This window comes from Salmo salar, unplaced genomic scaffold (genome assembly GCF_905237065.1).
Source record: "Salmo salar unplaced genomic scaffold, Ssal_v3.1, whole genome shotgun sequence".
NCBI classification, from domain to species: Eukaryota; Metazoa; Chordata; class Actinopteri; order Salmoniformes; family Salmonidae; genus Salmo; species Salmo salar.
In genome coordinates this window covers 60001-82100 of record NW_025547245.1, presented here as the reverse complement: position 1 = coordinate 82100, position 22100 = coordinate 60001, and the positions used below count along the sequence as shown (strand labels likewise).

General features: G+C 53.0%; 1 protein-coding gene across 1 annotated transcript in view; it reads left to right on the top strand.

The window, feature by feature from the left end:
• The window catches only part of LOC123731750 (E3 ubiquitin-protein ligase RNF216), a 48916-nt gene that overhangs the window by 19457 nt on the left and 7359 nt on the right, over positions 1–22100 (top strand). The window contains exon 14 of the mRNA XM_045711155.1: positions 15385–15482. Coding sequence (XP_045567111.1) covers positions 15385–15482 — 98 coding nt within the window. The remainder of the gene's footprint in view (positions 1–15384; positions 15483–22100) is intronic.

The window sequence follows — 22100 nt, the reverse complement described above, 5'->3', positions numbered from 1 at the left end:
ACAGCAGGAGAATCAGATCTACAAAACATCAAAATACACCTTATGGAACAGCGGGGACTGTGAAGAGACACACACAAAGGTACAGACACATGATAACATACACACACGTGTACACATGGATTTTCTATTGTAGATATGTGGTAGTAGTGTTCTGAGGTAACACACTTAATGTATTGTAGATATGTGGTCTAGAGGTCGACCGATTATGATTTTTCAACACCGATACCGATTATTGGAGGACCAAAAAAACGCCGGTACCGATTAATCGGCCAATTTAAAAAATATAGATTAAAAAAAAAAGTTTTATTTGTAATAATGACAATTACAACAATACTGAATGAACACTTATTTTAACTTAATATAATACATCAATAAAATCAATTTAGCCTCAAATAAATTATGAAACATGCTCAATTTGGTTTAAATAATGCAAAAAACAAAGTGTTGGAGAAGAAAGTAAAAGTGCAATATGTGCCATGTAAGAAAGCTGACGTTTAAGTTCCTTACTCAGAACATGAGAAGATATGAAAGCTGGTGGTTCCTTTTAACATGAGTCTTCAATATTCCCAGGTAAGAAGTTTTAGGTTGTAGTTATTATAGGACTATTTCTCTCTATACGATTTGTATTTCATATACCTTTGACTATTGGATGTTCTTATAGGCACTTTAGTATTGCCAGTGTAACAATATAGCTTCCGTCCCTCTCCTCGCTCCTACCTGGGCTCGAACCAGGAACACATCGACAACAGCCACCCTCGAAGCAGCGTTACCCACGCAGAGCAAGGGGAACAACTACTCCAAGTCTCAGAGCGAGTGACGTTTGAAACGCTATTAGCGCGCACCTGCTAACTAGCTAGCCATTTCACATCGGTTACACCAGCCTAATCTCGGGAGTTGATAGGCTTGAAGTCATAAACAGCGCAATGCTTGAAGCATTGCGAAGGGCTGCTGGCAAAACGCACTAAAGTGCTGTTTCAATGAACGCTTACGAGCCTGCTGCTGCCTACCATCGCTCAGTCAGACTGCTCTATCAAATCATAGACTTAATTATAACATAATAACACACAGAAATATGAGCCTTAGGTCATTAATATGGTCGAATCCGGAAACTATCATCTCGAAAACAAAACGTTTTTTCTGTCAGTGAAATACGGAACCGGTCCGTATTCTATCTAACGGGTGGCATCCCTAAGTCTAAATATTCCTGTTACATTGCACAACCTTCAATGGTATGTCATAATTCTGGCAAATTAGTTTGCAACGAGCCAGGTGGCCCAAACTGTTGCATGTACCCTGACTCTGCGTGCAATGAACGCAAAATGACACAATTTCACCTGGTTAATATTGCCTGCTAACCTGGATTTCTTTTAGCTAAATATGCAGGTTTAAAAATATATACTTCTGTGTATTGATTTTAAGAAAGGCGTTGATGTTTATGGTTCGGTTCAGTCGTGCAACGATTGTGCTTTTTTCGCAAATGCGCTTTTGTTAAATCACCTCCCGTTTGGCGAAGTCGGCTGTCTTTGTTAGGAAGAAATAGTCTTCACAGTTCGCAACGAGCCAGGCGGCCCAAACTGCTGCATATACCCTGACTCTGTTTGCAAGAGAAGTGACACATTTTCCCTCGTTAAAAGAAATTAATGTTAGCAGGCAATATTAACTAAATATGCAGGTTTAAAAATATATACTTGTGTATTGATTTTAAGAAAGGCATTGATGTTTATGGTTGCAGCAACGTGTACCTAAGCGATTATATGCAACGCAGGACAGGCTAGATAATATCATCAACCATGTGTAGTTAACTAGTGATTATGATTGATTGTGTTTTATAAGATACGTTTAATGCTAGCTAGCAACTTACCTTGGCTTCTTACTGCATTCGCGTAACAGGCAGGCTCCTCGTGGAGTGCAATGTAAAACAGGTGGTTTGAGAGTTGGACTAGTTAACCGTAAGGTTGCAAGATTGAATCCCCGAGCTGACAAGGTAAAAATCTGTCGTTCTGCCCCTGAACAAGGCAGTTAACCCACCGTTCCTAGGCCGTCATTGAAAATAAGAATGTGTTCTTAACTGACTTGCCTGGTTAAATAAAGGAAGAAAAAAATATATAAAAAATAAACCAGGCCAAATCGGCTCCAAAAATACCGATTTCCGATTGTTATGAAAACTTGAAATCGGCCCTAATTAATCGGCCATTCCGATTAATCGGTCAACCTCTTGTGTGGTCTGAGGTAACACACTTAATGTATTGTGATAAGTGTTATGTAATGTAATAGAATTCTACATACCTGCCTTCATGTTTCTGGACCCCAGGAAGAGTAGCTGCTGCCTTGGCAGGAACTAACGGGGATCCATAATAAACCCCAGGAAGAGTAGCTGCTGCCTTGGCAAGAACTAATGGGGATCCATAATAAACCCCAGGAAGAGTAGCTGCTGCCTTGACAGGAACTAATGGGGATCCATAATAAACCCCAGGAAGAGTAGCTGCTGCCTTGACAGGAACTAATGGGGATCCATAATAAACCCCAGGAAGAGTAGCTGCTGCCTTGACAGGAACTAATGGGGATCCATAATAAACCCCAGGAAGAGTAGCTGCTGCCTTTGCAGGAACTAATGGGGATCCATAATAAACCCCAGGAAGAGTAGCTGCTGCCTTGACAGGAACTAATGGGGATCCATAATAAACCCCAGGAAGAGTAGCTGCTGCCTTGACAGGAACTAATGGGGATCCATAATAAACCCCAGGCAGAGTAGCTGCTGCCTTGACAGGAACTAACGGGGATCCATAATAAACCCCAGGAAGAGTAGCTGCTGCCTTGACAGGAACTAATGGGGATCCATAATAAACCCCAGGAAGAGTAGCTGCTGCCTTGACAGGAACTAATGGGGATCCATAATAAACCCCAGGAAGAGTAGCTGCTGCCTTGGCAGGAACTAACGGGGATCCATAATAAACCCCAGGAAGAGTAGCTGCTGCCTTGGCAGGAACTAATGGGGATCCATAATAAACCCCAGGAAGAGTAGCTGCTGCCTTGACAGGAACTAATGGGGATCCATAATAAACCCCAGGAAGAGTAGCTGCTGCCTTGACAGGAACTAATGGGGATCCATAATAAACCCCAGGCAGAGTAGCTGCTGCCTTGACGGGAACTAACGGGGATCCATAATAAACCCCAGGAAGAGTAGCTGCTGCCTTGGCAGGAACTAACGGGGATCCATAATAAACCCCAGGCAGAGTAGCTGCTGCCTTGGCAGGAACTAATGGGGATCCATAATAAACCCCAGTCTCTGTAAGACAGAGGAGGATGCATGATACAGATGTAAGCATGTCCCAGTTTAAATCTCCTAAAGTAATGAATTCAGAGTAATTTAGCTTGTGCAGGACATCAGAGAGTTTAGTGTGTCTCCTGAAGCCGACTACAGTGATGTGGGAGTCCTTATACATTTGAAGTCGGAAGTTTACATACACCTTAGCCAAATACATTTAAACTCAGTTTTTCACAATTCCTGACATTTAATCCTAGTAAAAATTCCCTTTCTTAGGTCAGTTAGGATCACCACTTTATTTTAAGAATGTGAAATGTCAGAATAATAGTAGAGAAAATGATTTATTTCAGCTTTTATTTCTTTCATCACATTCCCTGTGGGTCAGAAGTTTACATGCACTCAATTAGTATTTGGTAGCATTGCCTTTAAATTGTTTAACTTGGGTCAAACGTTTCGGGTAGCCTTCCACAAGCTTCCCACAATAAGTTGGGTGAATTTTGGCCCATTCCTCCTGACAGAGCTGGTGTAACTGAGTCAGGTTTGTAGGCCTCCTTGCTCGAACACGTTTTTCAGTTCTGCCCACACATTTTCTATAGGATTGAGGTCAGGGCTTTGTGATGGCCACTCCAATACCTTGACTTTGTTGTCCTTAAGCCATTTTGCCACAACTTTGGAAGTATTCTTGAGTCATTGTCCATTTGGAAGACCCATTTGCGACCAAGCTTTAACTTCCTGACTGATGTCTTGAGATGTTGCTTCAATATATCCACATAATTTTCCTTTCCTCATGATGCCATCTATTTTGTGAGGTGCACCAGTCCCTCCTGCAGCAAAGCACCCCCACAACATGATGCTGCCACCCCCGTGCTTCACGGTTGGGATGGTGTTCTTCGGCTTGCAAAGCCTCCCCCTTTTTTCCTCCAAACATAACGATGGTCATTATGGCCAAACAGTTCTATTTCTGTTTCATCAGACCAGAGGACATTTCTCCAAAAAGTACAATCTTTGTCCCCATGTGCAGTTGCAAACCGTAGTCTGGCTTTTTTCTGGTGGTTTTGGAGCAGTGGCTTCTTCCTTGCTGAGCGGCCTTTCAGGTTATGTCAATTATAGGACTCGTTTTACTGTGGATATAGATACTTTTGTACCTGTTTCCTCCAGCATCTTCACAAGGTCCTTTGCTGTTGTTCTGGGATTGATTTGCACCAAAGTAAGTTAATCTCTAGGAGACAGAGCGAGTCTCCTTCCTGAGCGGTATGACGGCTGCGTGGTCCCATGGTGTTTATACTTGTGTACTATTGTTTGTACAGATGAACGTGGTACCTTCAGGCATTTGGAAATTGCTCCCAAGGATGAACCAGACTTGTGGAGGCCTACAATTTTTTTGGTCTTGGCTGATTTCTTTTGATTTTCCCATGATGTCAAGCAAAGAGGCACTGAGTTTGAAGGTAGGCCTTGAAATACATCCACAGGTAAACCTTCAATTGACTCAAATAATGTCAATTAGCCTATCAGAAGCTTCTAAAGCCGTGACATCATTTTCTGTAATTTTCCGGAGCTGTTTAAAGGCACAGTCAACTTAGTGTATGTAAACTTCTGACCCACTGGAATTGTGATTTAAGTGAAATAATCTGTCTGTAAACAATTGTTGTAAAAAGGACTTGTGTCATGCACAAAGTAGATGTCCTAACCGACTTGCCAAAACTATAGTTTGTTAATAATACATTTGTGGAGTGGTTGAAAAACGAGTTTTAATGACTCCAACCTAAGTGTATGTAAACTTCTGACTTCAACTGTAGATGATCTGTCCTGTAGTTCTGTCCTGTAATTCTCTCCTCTGTCCTGTAGTTCTCTCCTCTCTGTCCTGTAGTTCTGTCCTGTAGTTCTCTCCTCTCTGTCCTGTAGTTCTGTCCTGTAGTTCTGTCCTGTAGTTCTCTCCTCTGTCCTGTAGTTCTGTCCTGTAGTTCTCTCCTCTCTGTCCTGTAGTTCTCTCCTCTCTGTCCTGTAGTTCTCTCCTCTCTGTCCTGTAGTTCTCTCCTCTCTGTCCTGTAGTTTTCTCCTCTCTGTCCTGTAGTTCTCTCCTCTCTGTCCTGTAGTCCTGTCCTGTAGTTCTCTCCTCTCTGTCCTGTAGTTCTCTCCTCTCTGTCCTGTAGTTCTGTCCTGTAGTTCTCTCCTCTGTCCTCTAGTTCTCTCCTCTCTGTCCTGTAGTTCTCTCCTCTCTGTCCTGTAGTTCTCTCCTCTCTGTCCTGTAGTTCTCTCCTCTGTCCTGTAGATGGAGACAGAGCTCCATGACTGATCTAGTCTTCCTCAGTCCATCTCTCCGTCTCTTCCTCCTCCTCCTCAGTGTGTCACACTGCATTCCTGGGGCTAAGTTCACACACACAGACACACAGTCTGAATACCCATACTTGTGTTCTTAATAGTAGGCGTTTTGGTAATGTGAATATATAACGTTTTATAGTATGTGACATGTAGATAGATAGTGGAGGGCTTTAAATGCCAGGATGTAATACTCATTTTGGGGTTTTACATTTACATTTTAGTCATTTAGCAGACGCTCTTATCCAGAGCGACTTACAGTAGTGAATGCATACATTTCATAAAAAAAAAATCTTCCCCGTACTGGTCCCCCGTGGGAATCGAACCCAAAACCCTGGTGTTGCAAACACCATGCTCTACCAACTGAGCCACACGGGACCGTTTTCATCTAGTAAAGTTCACTGCATCACTAATTAGGAAGAGAAGGTGACGAGCTGTTCCCAAATGAATGACTGGAGGGGGGGTCCCCCTGGCTCAATACAAGGGGGGGGGCCCCCTGGCTCAATACTACTCTCATGCCCCGCCCCTTCTAATCCTGCCCTCCCATTGGCTGAAACCAATTTTCCTTCCATGTCAAATGTGTTTCAGATCATGTTTGACCCAGATTCTCTTCCCTCGTTTCTGTCTGACCGACTGACACACACACACACACACACACACACACACACACACACACACACACACACACACACACACACACTGTTTTCCACATGTGGTTATGAGATTTGTGGTGCGGCAGTTAGCCTAGTGGTTAGTTAGAGCGTTGGGCTTGTAACCGGAAAGGTTGCTAGATCAAATCCCCCGAGCTGACAAGGTATAAATCTGTCGTTCTGCCCCCTGAACAAGGCAGTTAACCACTGTTCCCTGGTAGGACGTCATTGAAAATAAGAATTTGTTCTTAACTGACTTACCTAGTTAAATAAAAGGTTAAATAATAATAATAGTTTGAAGTGTGTGTGTGTGTGTGTGTGTGTGTGTGTGTGTGTGTGTGTGTGTGTGTGTGTGTGTGTGTGTGTGTGTGTGTGTGTGTGTGTGTGTGTGTGTGTGTGTGTGTGTGTGTGTGTTAGTAGCTGCAGCTGTCAACATGACTGTATGTGTGAGGCTTCACACACACTTCAGTAGTATATCTGGGCGTGTTTCCCCAGACCATGTGCTCTAACAGCACCCCTTTCCCCTCCCCAGACCATGTGCTCTAACAGCACCCCTTTCCCCAGACCATGTGCTCTAACAGTACCCCTTTCCCCAGACCATGTGCTCTAACAGCACCCCTTTCCCCAGACCATGTGCTCTGACAGTACCCCTTTCCCCTCCCCAGACCATGTGCTCTAACAGCACCCCTTTCCCCAGACCATGTGCTCTGACAGCACCCCTTTCCCCAGACCATGTGCTCTGACAGCACCCCTTTCCCCAGACCATGTGCTCTAACAGCACCCCTTTCCCCAGACCATGTGCTCTAACAGCACCCCTTTCCCCAGACCATGTGCTCTGACAGCACCCCTTTCCCCAGACCATGTGCTCTGACAGCACCCCTTTCCCCAGACCATGTGCTCTAACAGCACCCCTTTCCCCCCCAGACCATGTGCTCTAACAGCACCCCTTTCCCCTCCCCAGACCATGTGCTCTAACAGCACCCCTTTCCCCCCAGACCATGTGCTCTAACAGCACCCCTTTCCCCTCCCCAGACCATGTGCTCTAACAGCACCCCTTTCCCCTCCCCAGACCATGTGCTCTAACAGCACCCCTTTCCCCAGACCATGTGCTCTAACAGCACCCCTTTCCCCAGACCATGTGCTCTAACAGCACCCCTTTCCCCAGACCATGTGCTCTAACAGCACCCCTTTCCCCCCCAGACCATGTGCTCTAACAGCACCCCTTTCCCCTCCCCAGACCATGTGCTCTAACAGCACCCCTTTCCCCAGACCATGTGCTCTAACAGCACCCCTTCCCTCCCCAGACCATGTGCTCTAACAGCACCCCTTTCCCCCAGACCATGTGCTCTAACAGCACCCCTTTCCCCCAGACCATGTGCTCTAACAGCACCCCTTTCCCCAGACCATGTGCTCTAACAGCACCCCTTTCCCCAGACCATGTGCTCTAACAGCACCCCTTTCCCCAGACCATGTGCTCTAACAGCACCCCTTTCCCCAGACCATGTGCTCTAACAGCACCCCTTTCCCCCAGACCATGTGCTCTAACAGCACCCCTTTCCCCCCAGACCATGTGCTCTAACAGCACCCCTTTCCCCCAGACCATGTGCTCTAACAGCACCCCTTTCCCCAGACCATGTGCTCTAACAGCACCCCTTTCCCCAGACCATGTGCTCTAACAGCACCCCTTTCCCCAGACCATGTGCTCTAACAGCACCCCTTTCCCCAGACCATGTGCTCTAACAGCACCCCTTTCCCCAGACCATGTGCTCTAACAGCACCCCTTTCCCCAGACCATGTGCTCTAACAGCACCCCTTTCCCCAGACCATGTGCTCTAACAGCACCCCTTTCCCCAGACCATGTGCTCTAACAGCACCCCTTTCCCCAGACCATGTGCTCTAACAGCACCCCTTTCCCCAGACCATGTGCTCTAACAGCACCCCTTTCCCCAGACCATGTGCTCTAACAGCACCCCTTTCCCCAGACCATGTGCTCTAACAGCACCCCTTTCCCCAGACCATGTGCTCTAACAGTACCCATTTCCCCAGACCATGTGCTCTGACAGCACCCCTTTCCCCTCCCCAGACCATGTGCTCTAACAGTACCTCTTTCCCCTCCCCCAGACCATGTGCTCTAACAGCACCCCTTTCCCCAGACCATGTGCTCTAACAGCACCCCTTTCCCCAGACCATGTGCTCTAACAGCACCCCTTTCCCCAGACCATGTGCTCTGACAGCACCCCTTTCCCCTCCCCCAGACCATGTGCTCTGACAGCACCCCTTTCCCCTCCCCAGACCATGTGCTCTAACAGCACCCCTTTCCCCTCCCCAGACCATGTGCTCTAACAGCACCCCTTTCCCCAGACCATGTGCTCTAACAGCACCCCTTTCCCCAGACCATGTGCTCTAACAGCACCCCTTTCCCCAGACCATGTGCTCTAACAGCACCCCTTTCCCCAGACCATGTGCTCTAACAGCACCCCTTTCCCCAGACCATGTGCTCTAACAGCACCCCTTTCCCCAGACCATGTGCTCTAACAGCACCCCTTTCCCCAGACCATGTGCTCTAACAGCACCCCTTTCCCCAGACCATGTGCTCTAACAGCACCCCTTTCCCCAGACCATGTGCTCTAACAGCACCCCTTTCCCCAGACCATGTGCTCTAACAGCACCCCTTTCCCCAGACCATGTGCTCTAACAGCACCCCTTTCCCCAGACCATGTGCTCTAACAGCACCCCTTTCCCCAGACCATGTGCTCTAACAGCACCCCTTTCCCCAGACCAGGTGCTCTAACAGCACCCCTTTCCCCAGACCAGGTGCTCTAACAGTACCCCTTTCCCCTCCCCAGACCATGTGCTCTAACAGCACCCCTTTCCCCAGACCATGTGCTCTAACAGCACCCCTTTCCCCAGACCATGTGCTCTAACAGCACCCCTTTCCCCAGACCATGTGCTCTAACAGCACCCCTTTCCCCAGACCATGTGCTCTAACAGCACCCCTTTCCCCAGACCATGTGCTCTAACAGCACCCCTTTCCCCAGACCATGTGCTCTGACAGCACCCCTTTCCCCAGACCATGTGCTCTGACAGTACCCCTTTCCCCAGACCATGTGCTCTACCAGCACCCCTTTCCCCAGACCATGTGCTCTGACAGCACCCCTTTCCCCAGACCATGTGCTCTGACAGCACCCCTTTCCCCAGACCATGTGCTCTAACAGCACCCCTTTCCCCAGACCATGTGCTCTAACAGCACCCCTTTCCCCAGACCATGTGCTCTAACAGCACCCCTTTCCCCAGACCATGTGCTCTGACAGCACCCCTTTCCCCAGACCATGTGCTCTAACAGCACCCCTTTCCCCAGACCATGTGCTCTAACAGTACCCCTTTCCCCAGACCATGTGCTCTAACAGCACCCCTTTCCCCTCCCCAGACCATGTGCTCTAACAGCACCCCTTTCCCCAGACCATGTGCTCTGACAGCACCCCTTTCCCCAGACCATGTGCTCTAACAGCACCCCTTTCCCCAGACCATGTGCTCTAACAGCACCCCTTTCCCCAGACCATGTGCTCTAACAGCACCCCTTTCCCCAGACCATGTGCTCTGACAGCACCCCTTTCCCCTCCCAGACCATGTGCTCTAACAGCACCCCTTTCCCCTCCCCAGACCATGTGCTCTAACAGCACCCCTTTCCCCCCCCAGACCATGTGCTCTAACAGCACCCCTTTCCCCAGACCATGTGCTCTAACAGCACCCCTTTCCCCAGACCATGTGCTCTGACAGCACCCCTTTCCCCAGACCATGTGCTCTGACAGCACCCCTTTCCCCTCCCCAGACCATGTGCTCTAACAGCACCCCTTTCCCCTCCCCAGACCATGTGCTCTAACAGCACCCCTTTCCCCAGACCATGTGCTCTAACAGCACCCCTTTCCCCTCCCCAGACCATGTGCTCTAACAGCACCCCTTTCCCCAGACCATGTGCTCTAACAGCACCCCTTTCCCCAGACCATGTGCTCTAACAGCACCCCTTTCCCCAGACCATGTGCTCTGACAGCACCCCTTTCCCCAGACCATGTGCTCTGACAGTACCCCTTTCCCCAGACCATGTGCTCTAACAGCACCCCTTTCCCCAGACCATGTGCTCTGACAGCACCCCTTTCCCCAGACCATGTGCTCTAACAGCACCCCTTTCCCCAGACCATGTGCTCTAACAGCACCCCTTTCCCCAGACCATGTGCTCTGACAGCACCCCTTTCCCCAGACCATGTGCTCTAACAGCACCCCTTTCCCCAGACCATGTGCTCTAACAGCACCCCTTTCCCCAGACCATGTGCTCTAACAGTACCCCTTTCCCCAGACCATGTGCTCTAACAGCACCCCTTTCCCCAGACCATGTGCTCTGACAGTACATTTCATTCCAGACTCCCCTCTCTCCCTCCTCCCCTCTGTCACACCCACAGCAGCTCTCCCCCCAATCAGATTGTGTGTAAAAGTCTTCTGTTTCCTTATAAGGGCTGTTGCAGCCTGTTGCAGCCTGTTGCAGAGAGGAAGGGAAGGGAGTGGAAATCAGAACAGAAACAGAGGAGAGGATGAGAGACGGCATGAATGAAAATGACTGGACAAGAATGCAGGGATACATAGTCTGACACACTGAATACACACTCTCTCTCTCACACACACACACACACACACACACACACACACACACACACACACACACACACACACACACACACACACACACTCCCATCCTCTGGCTGTTGCCTCAAGGGTGTGATCTTTCACTGTCTATATTCATCCACTCCTCCTCTCTCCCTCCCTATTGTCTGTCTTAGCTAATGCTAACCCACTGCTCTGCTATCATGAAGACAGGCTCTATAGCTAATGCTAACCCACTGCTCTGCTATCATGAAGACAGGCTCTATAGCTAACTGGCTAATGCTAACCCACTGCTCTGCTATCATGAAGACAGGCTCTATAGCTAACTGGCTAATGCTAACCCACTGCTCTGCTATCATGAAGACAGGCTCTATAGCTAACTGGCTAATGCTAACCCACTGCTCTACTAAAGCTATCATGGAGACAGGCTCTATAGCTAACTGGCTAATGCTAACCCACTGCTCTGCCATCATGGAGACAGGCTCTATAGCTAACTGGCTAATGCTAACCCACTGTTCTGCTATCATGGAGACAGGCTCTATAGCTAACTGGCTAATGCTAACCCACTACTAAAGCTATCATTTAAAAATAAAAATAACACAACACTACATAAAGAGGTACGGGGGGCTGTGAGATTATTTTATATACTCTTTGAAGAGGTAGGGTTTCAGACGTTTGGTAAGATGGACAGGGACTCTGCTGTCCTAGCTTCAGGGGGAAGATGGACAGGGACTCTGCTGTCCTAGCTTCAGGAGGGAAGATGGACAGGGACTCTGCTGTCCTAGCTTCAGGAGGGAAGATGGACAGGGACTCTGCTGTCCTAGCTTCAGGGGGAAGATGGACAGGGACTCTGCTGTCCTAGCTTCAGGAGGGCAGATGGACAGGGACTCTGCTGTCCTAGCTTCAGGGGGGAAGATGGACAGGGACTCTGCTGTCCTAGCTTCAGGAGGGAAGATGGACAGGGACTCTGCTGTCCTAGCATCAGGGGGAAGATGGACAGGGACTCTGCTGTCCTAGCTTCAGGGGGGAAGATGGACAGGGACTCTGCTGTCCTAGCATCAGAAGGAAGCTGGTTCCACCATTGGGGTGCCAGGACAGAGAAGAGCTTGGACTGGGCTGAGCTGGAGCTGCCGTCCCGTAGGGGTGGGAGGGCCAGGAGACCAGAGGTGGCAGAACGGAGGGGTGTAGGGTTGGAGCATAGCCTGAAGGTAGAGAGGGTCAGATCCCCATGCCGCTTCGTAGTGAAGCACCATGGTGTTGTAGTGGATGTGAACTTCGACTGAAAGCCTGTAGCATTTTAGATTATTCCAGGGGTTTGATGGCAAAGCGAGGACATCGACTGGAAGCCTGTGGCGTTGTGGATTAATTCCAGGGGTTTGATGGCGAAGCGGGAGGAGCAGCAGCCAACGACGAGTTGAGATGTCACCAGGGATACTAACGCTAGTTGTTGCTGAAAAATTAGGATTTTAAATATGAACGTCGTGACATCGCGACTTAGTTTGGGGTTACCAGGCAACCAGTCGTTAAAGGATCGTAGGATTACTGTGTGACAAAAAACATTTTTATTTTTATACGTGCTAAATACAACCCGGTGTAGACTGTACAGTGAAATTACTTTTACAAGCCTTCTACCCACAATGCAACAGTGAAGAGGCGACCCCCGGGATGCTGGCCTTTCTAGGCAGAGTTGCGAAAGAAAAAGCTATATCTTAGGCTGGCCAATAAAAAGATTTAAGATTTGTCAGGGGGGGAGATGGGCAGGGAGGGACTCTTCTCTGAACAGAGGAACAGCTACTCTGCTTTTCTTCTGGGGGTCCTGTAACATTAAGGAAGTTATATACAATAAAAAAAAACATATTACATGACATTACATTTCATAACACTTTTCAACAGCGAGGAACCTGCTCCACTACAGCCCTGTTCGATGTGAATGGGGGCGTGTTCAGACCTCCGTTTCCTGTAGATTTAGCTCATTTGTCTTGCTGACGTTGAGGGAGAGGTTGTTGTCATGGCACCACACTTGCCAGGTCTTTGACCTCCTCCCCTATAGGCTGTTTCGTCGTCGTCGGTGATCAGGCTTACCACCGTTGTGTGGTCGGCAATTTTAATGATGGTGTTGGAGTCGTGCCTGGCCACGTAGTCGTGGGTGAGCAAGGGAGTACAGGAGGGGACTGAGCACATCCTGTTGTTGAACAGCCACTTTAAACAATTCCACTTTATATAATGTTAACATACCCTACATTACTCATCTCATATGTAAATACTGTACTCTATACCATCTACTGCATCTTGTCTATGCCGTTCGGCCATCGCTCATCCATATATTTATATGTACATATTCTTATTCATTCCTTTACACTTGTGTGTATAAGGTAGTTGTTGTGAAATTGTTAGGTTATATTACTTGTTAGATATTACTGCATGGTCAGAACTAGAAGCACAAGCATTTCGCTACACTCGCATTAACACCTGCTAAACATGTGTATGTGACAAATAACATTTGATTTGATTTGAACGCTGAGCTGTAGTCAATGAACAGCATTCTCACGTAGGTGTTCCTTTTGTTCAAGTGTGAGGGCCTGGCGGGAGGGTGAGGGCGTAGCGGGAGTGTAAGGGCCTAGCGGGAGTGTGAGGGCCTAGCGGGAGTGTGAGGGCGTAGCGGGAGTGTGAGGGCCTAGCGGGAGTGTGAGGGCGTGAGCGGGAGTGTGAGGGCGTAGCGGGAGTGTGAGGGCCTAGCGGGAGTGTGAGGGCCTAGCGGGAGTGTGAGGGCCTAGCGGGAGTGTGAGGGCCTAGCGGGAGTGTGAGGGCCTAGCGGGAGTGTGAGGGCCTAGCGGGAGTGTGAGGGCCTAGCGGGAGTGTGAGGGCATAGCGGGAGTGTGAGGGCGTAGCGGGAGTGTGAGGGCGTAGCGGGAGTGTGAGGGCGTAGCGGGAGTGTGAGGGCCGGGGGTGTGAGCGGGAGTGTGAGGGCCTAGCGGGAGTGTGAGGGCGTAGCGGGAGTGTGAGGGGCCTAGCGGGAGTGTGAGGGCGTAGCGGGAGTGTGAGGGCGTAGCGGGAGTGTGAGGGCCTAGCGGGAGTGTGAGGGCGTAGCGGGAGTGTGAGGGCGTGGCGGGAGTGTGAGGGCGTGGCGGGAGGGTGAGGCGTAGCGGGAGTGTAAGGGCCTAGCGGGAGGGTGAGGGCCTAGCGGGAGTGTGAGGGCCTGGCGGGAGTGTGAGGGCGTAGCGGGAGTGTGAGGGCGTAGCGGGAGTGTGAGGGCCTAGCGGGAGTGTGAGGGCGTAGCGGGAGTGTGAGGGCGTAGCGGGAGTGTGAGGGCCTAGCGGGAGTGTGAGGGCGTAGCGGGAGTGTGAGGGCCTAGCGGGAGTGTGAGGGGCGTAGCGGGAGTGTGAGGGCCTGGCGGGAGTGTGAGGGCGTGGCGGGAGGGTGAGGGCGTGGCGGGAGGGTAAGGGCGTAGCGGGATTTCTTTTAAGCGTCTGGATTAGTGTCCCGATCCTTTAAAAACGGCAGCCGTTTAGCTCAGTGCGGACGTTGCCTTTAAATCCATGGTTTCTGGTTGGGATATGTACGTACGTACGTACGGTCACTGTGGGGACGACGACATCGTTGCACTTCTTAATGAAACTGGGTGTGTCGTGTGTCCCCCAGATGTCCTTCAGCGTGTTGAGGCCGGTGGAGATGCTGTTACTAGGCAACAACGCAGTCAGGGACGGGATCACACTTCTGCTGCTGCAGTCTCTCTCTCCCTCTCTCTCGCTCACACACACACTCAGTCACTCCCAGAGCCACAGCTTGCCAGTGTTTTGAGGCAGCCTCTGCAGTGGTAGCAGCAGTAGCAATGCTAAATGCTGCTGTCTGTAGCAGAGTTGCTAGGGAACACTTGGTTTAGGACATCGCCAAGGTAGACAACTCCCTTTTTAAAACATTCCACTGGTTCTACTTTACAATCTCCACCCAGCCGTGCACTGGTTAGGAAGAGATACCCTCTCCTTTTCTGTCCTCTCCTCCTTTCAGTTCCTCTCCCCTCTCCTCCCCTCCCCTCCCCTCTCCTTTCCTCCTCTCCTTTCCTCTCCTCTCTCCCTTCCTCTCGCCTCCCCTCCCCTGTCCTCCCTTCCTTTTCTCCTCTCCTTTCCCCTCCCCTATCCTCCTTTCCTCTCCCCACCCCTCTCTCCTCTCCTTTCCTCCTCTCCTTTCCTCTCCTCTCCTCCTTTCCTCTCCTCTCCTCCTTTCCTCTCTCCTCCCCTCTCCTCCTTTCCTTTCCCCTCCCCTCTCCTCCTTTCCTCTCCCCTCCTTTCCTTTCCCCTCCCCTCCCCTCCTCTCCTCTACTCTCCTCCCCACTCAAGTCTCACTGTTGTGACCTGTGTGTTGGATGGTGTAACCTGTGTTTTGATTGAGACGAGGGTAGGAGAACATGTGACCATCTGTGACATATTAATTTAGGGTAACCTAAACCTTGGAAGCTACTTTACTGTTTATACCGAATCCCCCTCTCTCCCCCCCTCTCTCCAGGAGAGCTGCAGGAAGTGCCGTGTCCAGTGGAAGGAGCATGCTGGGAAGTCATGTGATCAGGTCATGGAACGAGATGAGATACGCATGAGGGTGGCCTTGTAAGTGCCTGACCAGAGAGAGAGCGGGTCCTTCCTCTCTCTCTCTCTCTAATGTTGATGTAAACCATGATGGTGACCTTGTAAGTGCCTGACCAGAGAGAGAGGGGGTCCTTCCTCTCTCTCTCTCTAATGTTGATGTAAACCATGATGGTGACCTTGTAAGTGCCTGACCAGAGAGAGAGAGGGGTCTTTGCTATCTCCCCTTCATATGTTATTATGGTCCATGCAGGTGGCCTTGTAAATGCCTGACCAGAGAGAGAGAGGGGTCCTTCCTCTCTCTCTCTAATGTTGATGTAAACCATGAGGGTGACCTTGTAAATGCCTGACCAGAGAGAGAGAGGGGTCTTTGCTATCTCCCCTTCATATATTATTATGGTCCATGCAGGTGGCCTTGTAAGTGCCTGACCAGAGAGAGGGGTCCTCACCATCTCTCCTTCATACACTATATATACAACAGTATGTGGACACCCCTTTCAAATGAGTAGATTCGGGGAAATTTCCCTGATAAGCCATTTTTTTTTTTCTTCTGCCAAAGTGATGAAAGTATCCGTTCCAAATACTAGGATCTGTTCTGAGTGTCACAATGCCTGTTACTACGGCCCACATTACGCAAGAGACCTACTGTCGTCCTGCAGGGTAGCCCAGTGGTTAGAGTGGAGGGGCGGCAGGGTAGCCTAGTGGTTAGAGTGGAGGGGCGGCAGGTAGCCTAGTGGTTAGAGTGGAGGGGCGGCAGGTAGCCTAGTGGTTAGAGGGGAGGGGCGGCAGGTAGCCTAGTGGTTAGAGTGGAGGGACGGCAGGTAGCCTAGTGGTTAGAGTGGAGGGGCGGCAGGTAGCCTAGTGGTTAGAGGGGAGGGGGGGCAGGTAGCCTAGTGGTTAGAGGGGAGGGGGGCAGGTAGCCTAGTGGTTAGAGTGGAGGGGGGCAGGTAGCCTAGTGGTTAGAGTGGAGGGGCGGCAGGTAGCCTAGTGGTTAGAGTGGAGGGGAGGCAGGTAGCCCAGTGGTTAGAGTGGAGGGGCGGCAGGGTAGCCTAGTGGTTAGAGTGGAGGGGCGGCAGGTAGCCTAGTGGTTAGAGTGGAGGGGCGGCAGGTAGCCTAGTGGTTAGAGGGGAGGGATGGCAGGTAGCCTAGTGGTTAGAGTGGAGGGGGGGCAGGTAGCCTAGTGGTTAGAGTGGAGGGGGGCAGGTAGCCTAGTGGTTAGAGTGGAGGGGCGGCAGGTAGCCTAGTGGTTAGAGTGGAGGGGAGGCAGGTAGCCTAGTGGTTAGAGTGGAGGGGCGGCAGGTAGTCTAGTGGTTAGAGTGGAGGGGCGGCAGGTAGCCTAGTGGTTAGAGTGGAGGGGAGGCAGGTAGCCTAGTGGTTAGAGTGGAGGGGCGGCAGGTAGCCTAGTGGTTAGAGGGGAGGGACGGCAGGTAGCCTAGTGGTTATTGGGAGGGACGGCAGGTAGCCTAGTGGTTAGAGTGGAGGGACGGCAGGTAGACTAGTGGTTAGAGTGGAGGGACTGCAGGTAGTCTAGTGGTTAGAGTGGAGGGACTGCAGGTAGACTAGTGGTTAGAGGGGAGGGACGGCAGGTAGCCTAGTGGTTAGAGTGGAGGGACGGCAGGTAGACTAGTGGTTAGAGGGGAGGGACGGCAGGTAGCCTAGTGGTTAGAGTGGAGGGGAGGCAGGTAGACTAGTGGTTAGAGTGGAGGGGCGGCAGGTAGACTAGTGGTTAGAGTGGAGGGGCGGGGCGGCAGGTAGCCTAGTGGTTAGAGTGGAGGGGCGGCAGGTAGCCTAGTGGCTAGAGTGGAGGGGCGGCAGGTAGCCTAGTGGCTAGAGTGGAGGGGCGGCAGGTAGCCTAGTGGTTAGAGTGGAGGGGCGGCAGGTAGCCTAGTGGTTAGAGGGGAGAGGCAGGTAGCCTAGTGGTTAGAGGGGAGGGACGGCAGGTAGCCTAGTGGTTAGAGTGGAGGGGCTGCAGGTAGCCTAGTGGTTAGAGGGGAGGGACGGCGGGTAGCCTAGTGGTTAGAGTGGAGGGGCGGCGGGTAGCCTAGTGGTTAGAGGGGAGGGGCGGCAGGTAGCCTAGTGGTTAGAGTGGAGGGGCGGCAGGTAGCCTAGTGGTTAGAGGGGAGGGACGGCGGGTAGCCTAGTGGTTAGAGTGGAGGGGCGGCGGGTAGCCTAGTGGTTAGAGGGGAGGGGCGGCAGGTAGCCTAGTGGTTAGAGTGGAGGGGCGGCAGGTAGCCTACTGGTTAGAGTGGAGGGGCGGCAGGTAGCCTAGTGGCTAGAGTGGAGGGGCGGCAGGTAGCCTAGTGGCTAGAGTGGAGGGGCGGCAGGTAGCCTAGTGGTTAGAGTGGAGGGGCGGCAGGTAGCCTAGTGGTTAGAGTGGAGTGACGGCAGGTAGCCTAGTGGTTAGAGGGGGAGGCAGGTAGCCTAGTGGTTAGAGGGGGGAGGCAGGTAACCTAGTGGTTAGAGGGGCGGCAGGTAGCCTAGTGGTTAGAGGGGCGGCAGGTAGCCTAGTGGTTAGAGGGGAGGGGCGGCAGGTAGCCTAGTGGTTAGAGTGGAGGGACGGCAGGTAGCCTAGTGGTTAGAGTGGAGGGGCGGCAGGTAGCCTAGTGGTTAGAGTGGAGGGGCGGCAGGTAGTCTAGTGGTTAGAGTGGAGGGACGGCAGGTAGCCTAGTGGTTAGAGGGGAGGGACGGCAGGTAGCCTAGTGGTTAGAGGGGAGGGACGGCAGGTAGCCTAGTGGTTAGAGGGGAGGGACGGCAGGTAGCCTAGTGGTTAGAGGGGAGGGACGGCAGGTAGCCTAGTGGTTAGAGGGGAGGGACGGCAGGTAGCCTAGTGGTTAGAGGGGAGGGGCGGCAGGTAGCCTAGTGGTTAGAGGGGAGGGGCGGCAGGTAGCCTAGTGGTTAGAGTGGAGGGGCGGCAGGTAGCCTAGTGGTTAGAGGGGAGGGGCGGCAGGTAGCCTAGTGGTTAGAGGGGAGGGGCGGCAGGTAGCCTAGTGGTTAGAGGGGAGAGGCGGCAGGTAGCCTAGTGGTTAGAGTGGAGGGGCGGCAGGTAGCCTAGTGGTTAGAGGGGAGGGGCGGCAGGTAGCCTAGTGGTTAGAGTGGAGGGACGGCAGGTAGCCTAGTGGTTAGAGTGGAGGGACGGCAGGTTGCCTAGTGGTTAGAGTGGAGGGGCGGCAGGTAGCCTAGTGGTTAGAGGGGGGAGGCAGGTAGCCTAGTGGTTAGAGGGGGAGGCAGGTAGTCTAGTGGTTAGAGGGGGAGGCAGGTAGCCTAGTGGTTAGAGTGGAGGGGCGGCAGGTAGCCTAGTGGTTAGAGTGGAGGGGCGGCAGGTAGCCTAGTGGTTAGAGGGGGAGGCAGGTAGCCTAGTGGTTAGAGGGGGAGGCAGGTAGTCTAGTGGTTAGAGGGGGGCGGCAGGTAGCCTAGTGGTTAGAGTGGAGGGACGGCAGGTAGCCTAGTGGTTAGAGTGGAGGGGCGGCAGGTAGCCTAGTGGTTAGAGTGGAGGGGGGGACAGGTAGCCTAGTGGTTAGAGTGGAGGGGGGGACAGGTAGCCTAGTGGTTAGAGTGGAGGGGCGGCAGGTAGCCTGGTGGTTAGAGTGGAGGGGCGGCAGGTAGCCTAGCGGTTAGAGGGGGAGGGGCAGGTAGTCTAGCGGTTAGAGTGGAGGGACGGCAGGTAGCCTAGTGGTTAGAGGGGGGGGCAGGTAGCCTAGTGGTTAGAGGGGAGGGACGGCAGGTAGCCTAGTGGTTAGAGGGGAGGGGCGGCAGGTAGCCTAGTGGTTAGAGTGGAGGGGCGGCAGGTAGCCTAGTGGTTAGAGTGGAGGGACGGCAGGTAGCCTAGTGGTTAGAGGGGAGGGACGGCAGGTAGCCTAGTGGTTAGAGTGGAGGGGAGGCAGGTAGCCTAGTGGTTAGAGTGGAGGGGCGGCAGGTAGCCTAGTGGCTAGAGTGGAGGGGCGGCAGGTAGCCTAGTGGTTAGAGTGGAGGGGCGGCAGGTAGCCTAGTGGTTAGAGTGGAGGGACGGCAGGTAGCCTAGTGGTTAGAGGGGAGGGACGGCAGGTAGCCTAGTGGTTAGAGTGGAGGGGAGGCAGGTAGCCTAGTGGTTAGAGTGGAGGGGCGGCAGGTAGCCTAGTGGCTAGAGTGGAGGGGCGGCAGGTAGCCTAGTGGCTAGAGTGGAGGGGCGGCAGGTAGCCTAGTGGTTAGAGTGGAGGGACGGCAGGTAGCCTAGTGGTTAGAGGGAGGGACGGCAGGTAGCCTAGTGGTTAGAGGGGAGGGGAGGCAGGTAGCCTAGTGGTTAGAGTGGAGGGACGGCAGGTAGCCTAGTGGTTAGAGTGGAGGGACGGCAGGTAGCCTAGTGGTTAGAGTGGAGGGGCGGCAGGTAGCCTAGTGGTTAGAGTGGAGGGGCGGCAGGTAGCCTAGTGGCTAGAGTGGAGGGGCGGCAGGTAGCCTAGTGGTTAGAGTGGAGGGGCGGCAGGTAGCCTAGTGGTTAGAGGGGAGGGACGGCAGGTAGCCTAGTGGTTAGAGGGGAGGCAGGTAGCCTAGTGGTTAGAGTGGAGGGGCTGCAGGTAGCCTAGTGGTTAGAGGGGAGGGACGGCAGGTAACCTAGTGGTTAGAGGGGAGGGGAGGCAGGTAGCCTGGTGGTTAGAGGGGAGGGGCGGCAGGTAGCCTCGTGGTTAGAGGGGGGAGGCAGGTAGCCTAGTGGTTAGAGGGGGGAGGCAGGTAACCTAGTGGTTAGAGGGGAGGGACGGCAGGTAGCCTAGTGGTTAGAGGGGAGAGGCAGGTAGCCTAGTGGTTAGAGTGGAGGGGAGGCAGGTAGCCTAGTGGTTAGAGTGGAGGGCGGCAGGTAGCCTAGTGGTTAGAGTGGAGGGGCGGCAGGTAGCCTAGTGGTTAGAGGGGAGGGGCGGCAGGTAGCCTAGTGGTTAGAGGGGAGGGGCGGCAGGTAGCCTAGTGGTTAGAGGGGAGGGACGGCAGGTAGCCTAGTGGTTAGAGGGGAGGGACGGCAGGTAGCCTAGTGGTTAGAGGGGAGGGACGGCAGGTAGCCTAGTGGTTAGAGGGGAGGGACGGCAGGTAGCCTAGTGGTTAGAGGGGAGGGACGGCAGGTAGCCTAGTGGTTAGAGGGGAGGGACGGCAGGTAGCCTAGTGGTTAGAGGGGAGGGACGGCAGGTAGCCTAGTGGTTAGAGGGGAGGGACGGCAGGTAGCCTAGTGGTTAGAGTGGAGGGGCGGCAGGTAGCCTAGTGGTTAGAGTGGAGGGGCGGCAGGTAGCCTAGTGGTTAGAGGGGAGGGACGGCAGGTAGCCTAGTGGTTAGAGGGGAGGGACGGCAGGTAGCCTAGTGGTTAGAGTGGAGGGGCGGCAGGTAGCCTAGTGGTTAGAGTGGAGGGGCGGCAGGTAGCCTAGTGGTTAGAGGGGGAGGCAGGTAGCCTGGTGGTTAGAGGGGGAGGCAGGTAGCCTAGTGGTTAGAGGGGGAGGCAGGTAGTCTAGTGGTTAGAGGGGGAGGCAGGTAGCCTAGTGGTTAGAGTGGAGGGGCGGCAGGTAGCCTAGTGGTTAGAGGGGAGGGGCGGCAGGTTGCCTAGTGGTTAGAGGGGAGGGGCGGCAGGTTGCCTAGTGGTTAGAGTGGAGGGGAGGCAGGTAGCCTAGTGGTTAGAGTGGAGGGACGGCAGGTAGCCTAGTGGTTAGAGTGGAGGGACGGCAGGTAGCCTAGTGGTTAGAGTGGAGGGCGGCAGGTAGCCTAGTGGTTAGAGGGGGAGGCAGGTAGCCTAGTGGTTAGAGGGGGAGGCAGGTAGCCTAGTGGTTAGAGTGGAGGGGCGGCAGGTAGCCTAGTGGTTAGAGTGGAGGGGCGGCAGGTAGCCTAGTGGTTAGAGTGGAGGGGCGGCAGGTAGCCTAGTGGTTAGAGGGGGGAAGCAGGTAGCCTAGTGGTTAGAGGGGGGAGGCAGGTAGCCTAGTGGTTAGAGGGGGAAGCAGGTAGTCTAGTGGTTAGAGGGGGAGGCAGGTAGCCTAGTGGTTAGAGTGGAGGGACGGCAGGTAGCCTAGTGGTTAGAGTGGAGGGGCGGCAGGTAGCCTAGTGGTTAGAGTGGAGGGGCGGCAGGTAGCCTAGTGGTTAGAGTGGAGGGGGGGACAGGTAGCCTAGTGGTTAGAGTGGAGGGGCGGCAGGTAGCCTGGTGGTTAGAGTGGAGGGGCGGCAGGTAGCCTAGTGGTTAGAGGGGGAGGCAGGTAGCCTTGTGGTTAGAGTGGAGGGGCGGCAGGTAGCCTAGTGGTTAGAGGGGAGGGACGGCAGGTAGCCTAGTGGTTAGAGTGGAGGGGCGGCAGGTAGCCTAGTGGTTAGAGGGGGAGGGGCAGGTAGTCTAGCGGTTAGAGTGGAGGGACGGCAGGTAGTCTAGCGGTTAGAGGGGGGGCAGGTAGCCTAGTGGTTGGGGGGGCAGGTAGCCTAGTGGTTAGAGGGGGGGGCAGGGTAGCCTAGTGGTTAGAGGGGGCGGCAGGTAGCCTAGTGGTTAGAGGGGGGGGCAGGTAGCCTAGTGGTTAGAGGGGGAGGCAGGTAGCCTAGTGGTTAGAGGGGAGGGGCAGGTAGTCTAGCGGTTAGAGTGGAGGGACGGCAGGTAGCCTAGTGGTTAGAGGGGGAGGCAGGTAGCCTAGTGGTTAGAGGGGGAGGCAGGTAGCCTAGTGG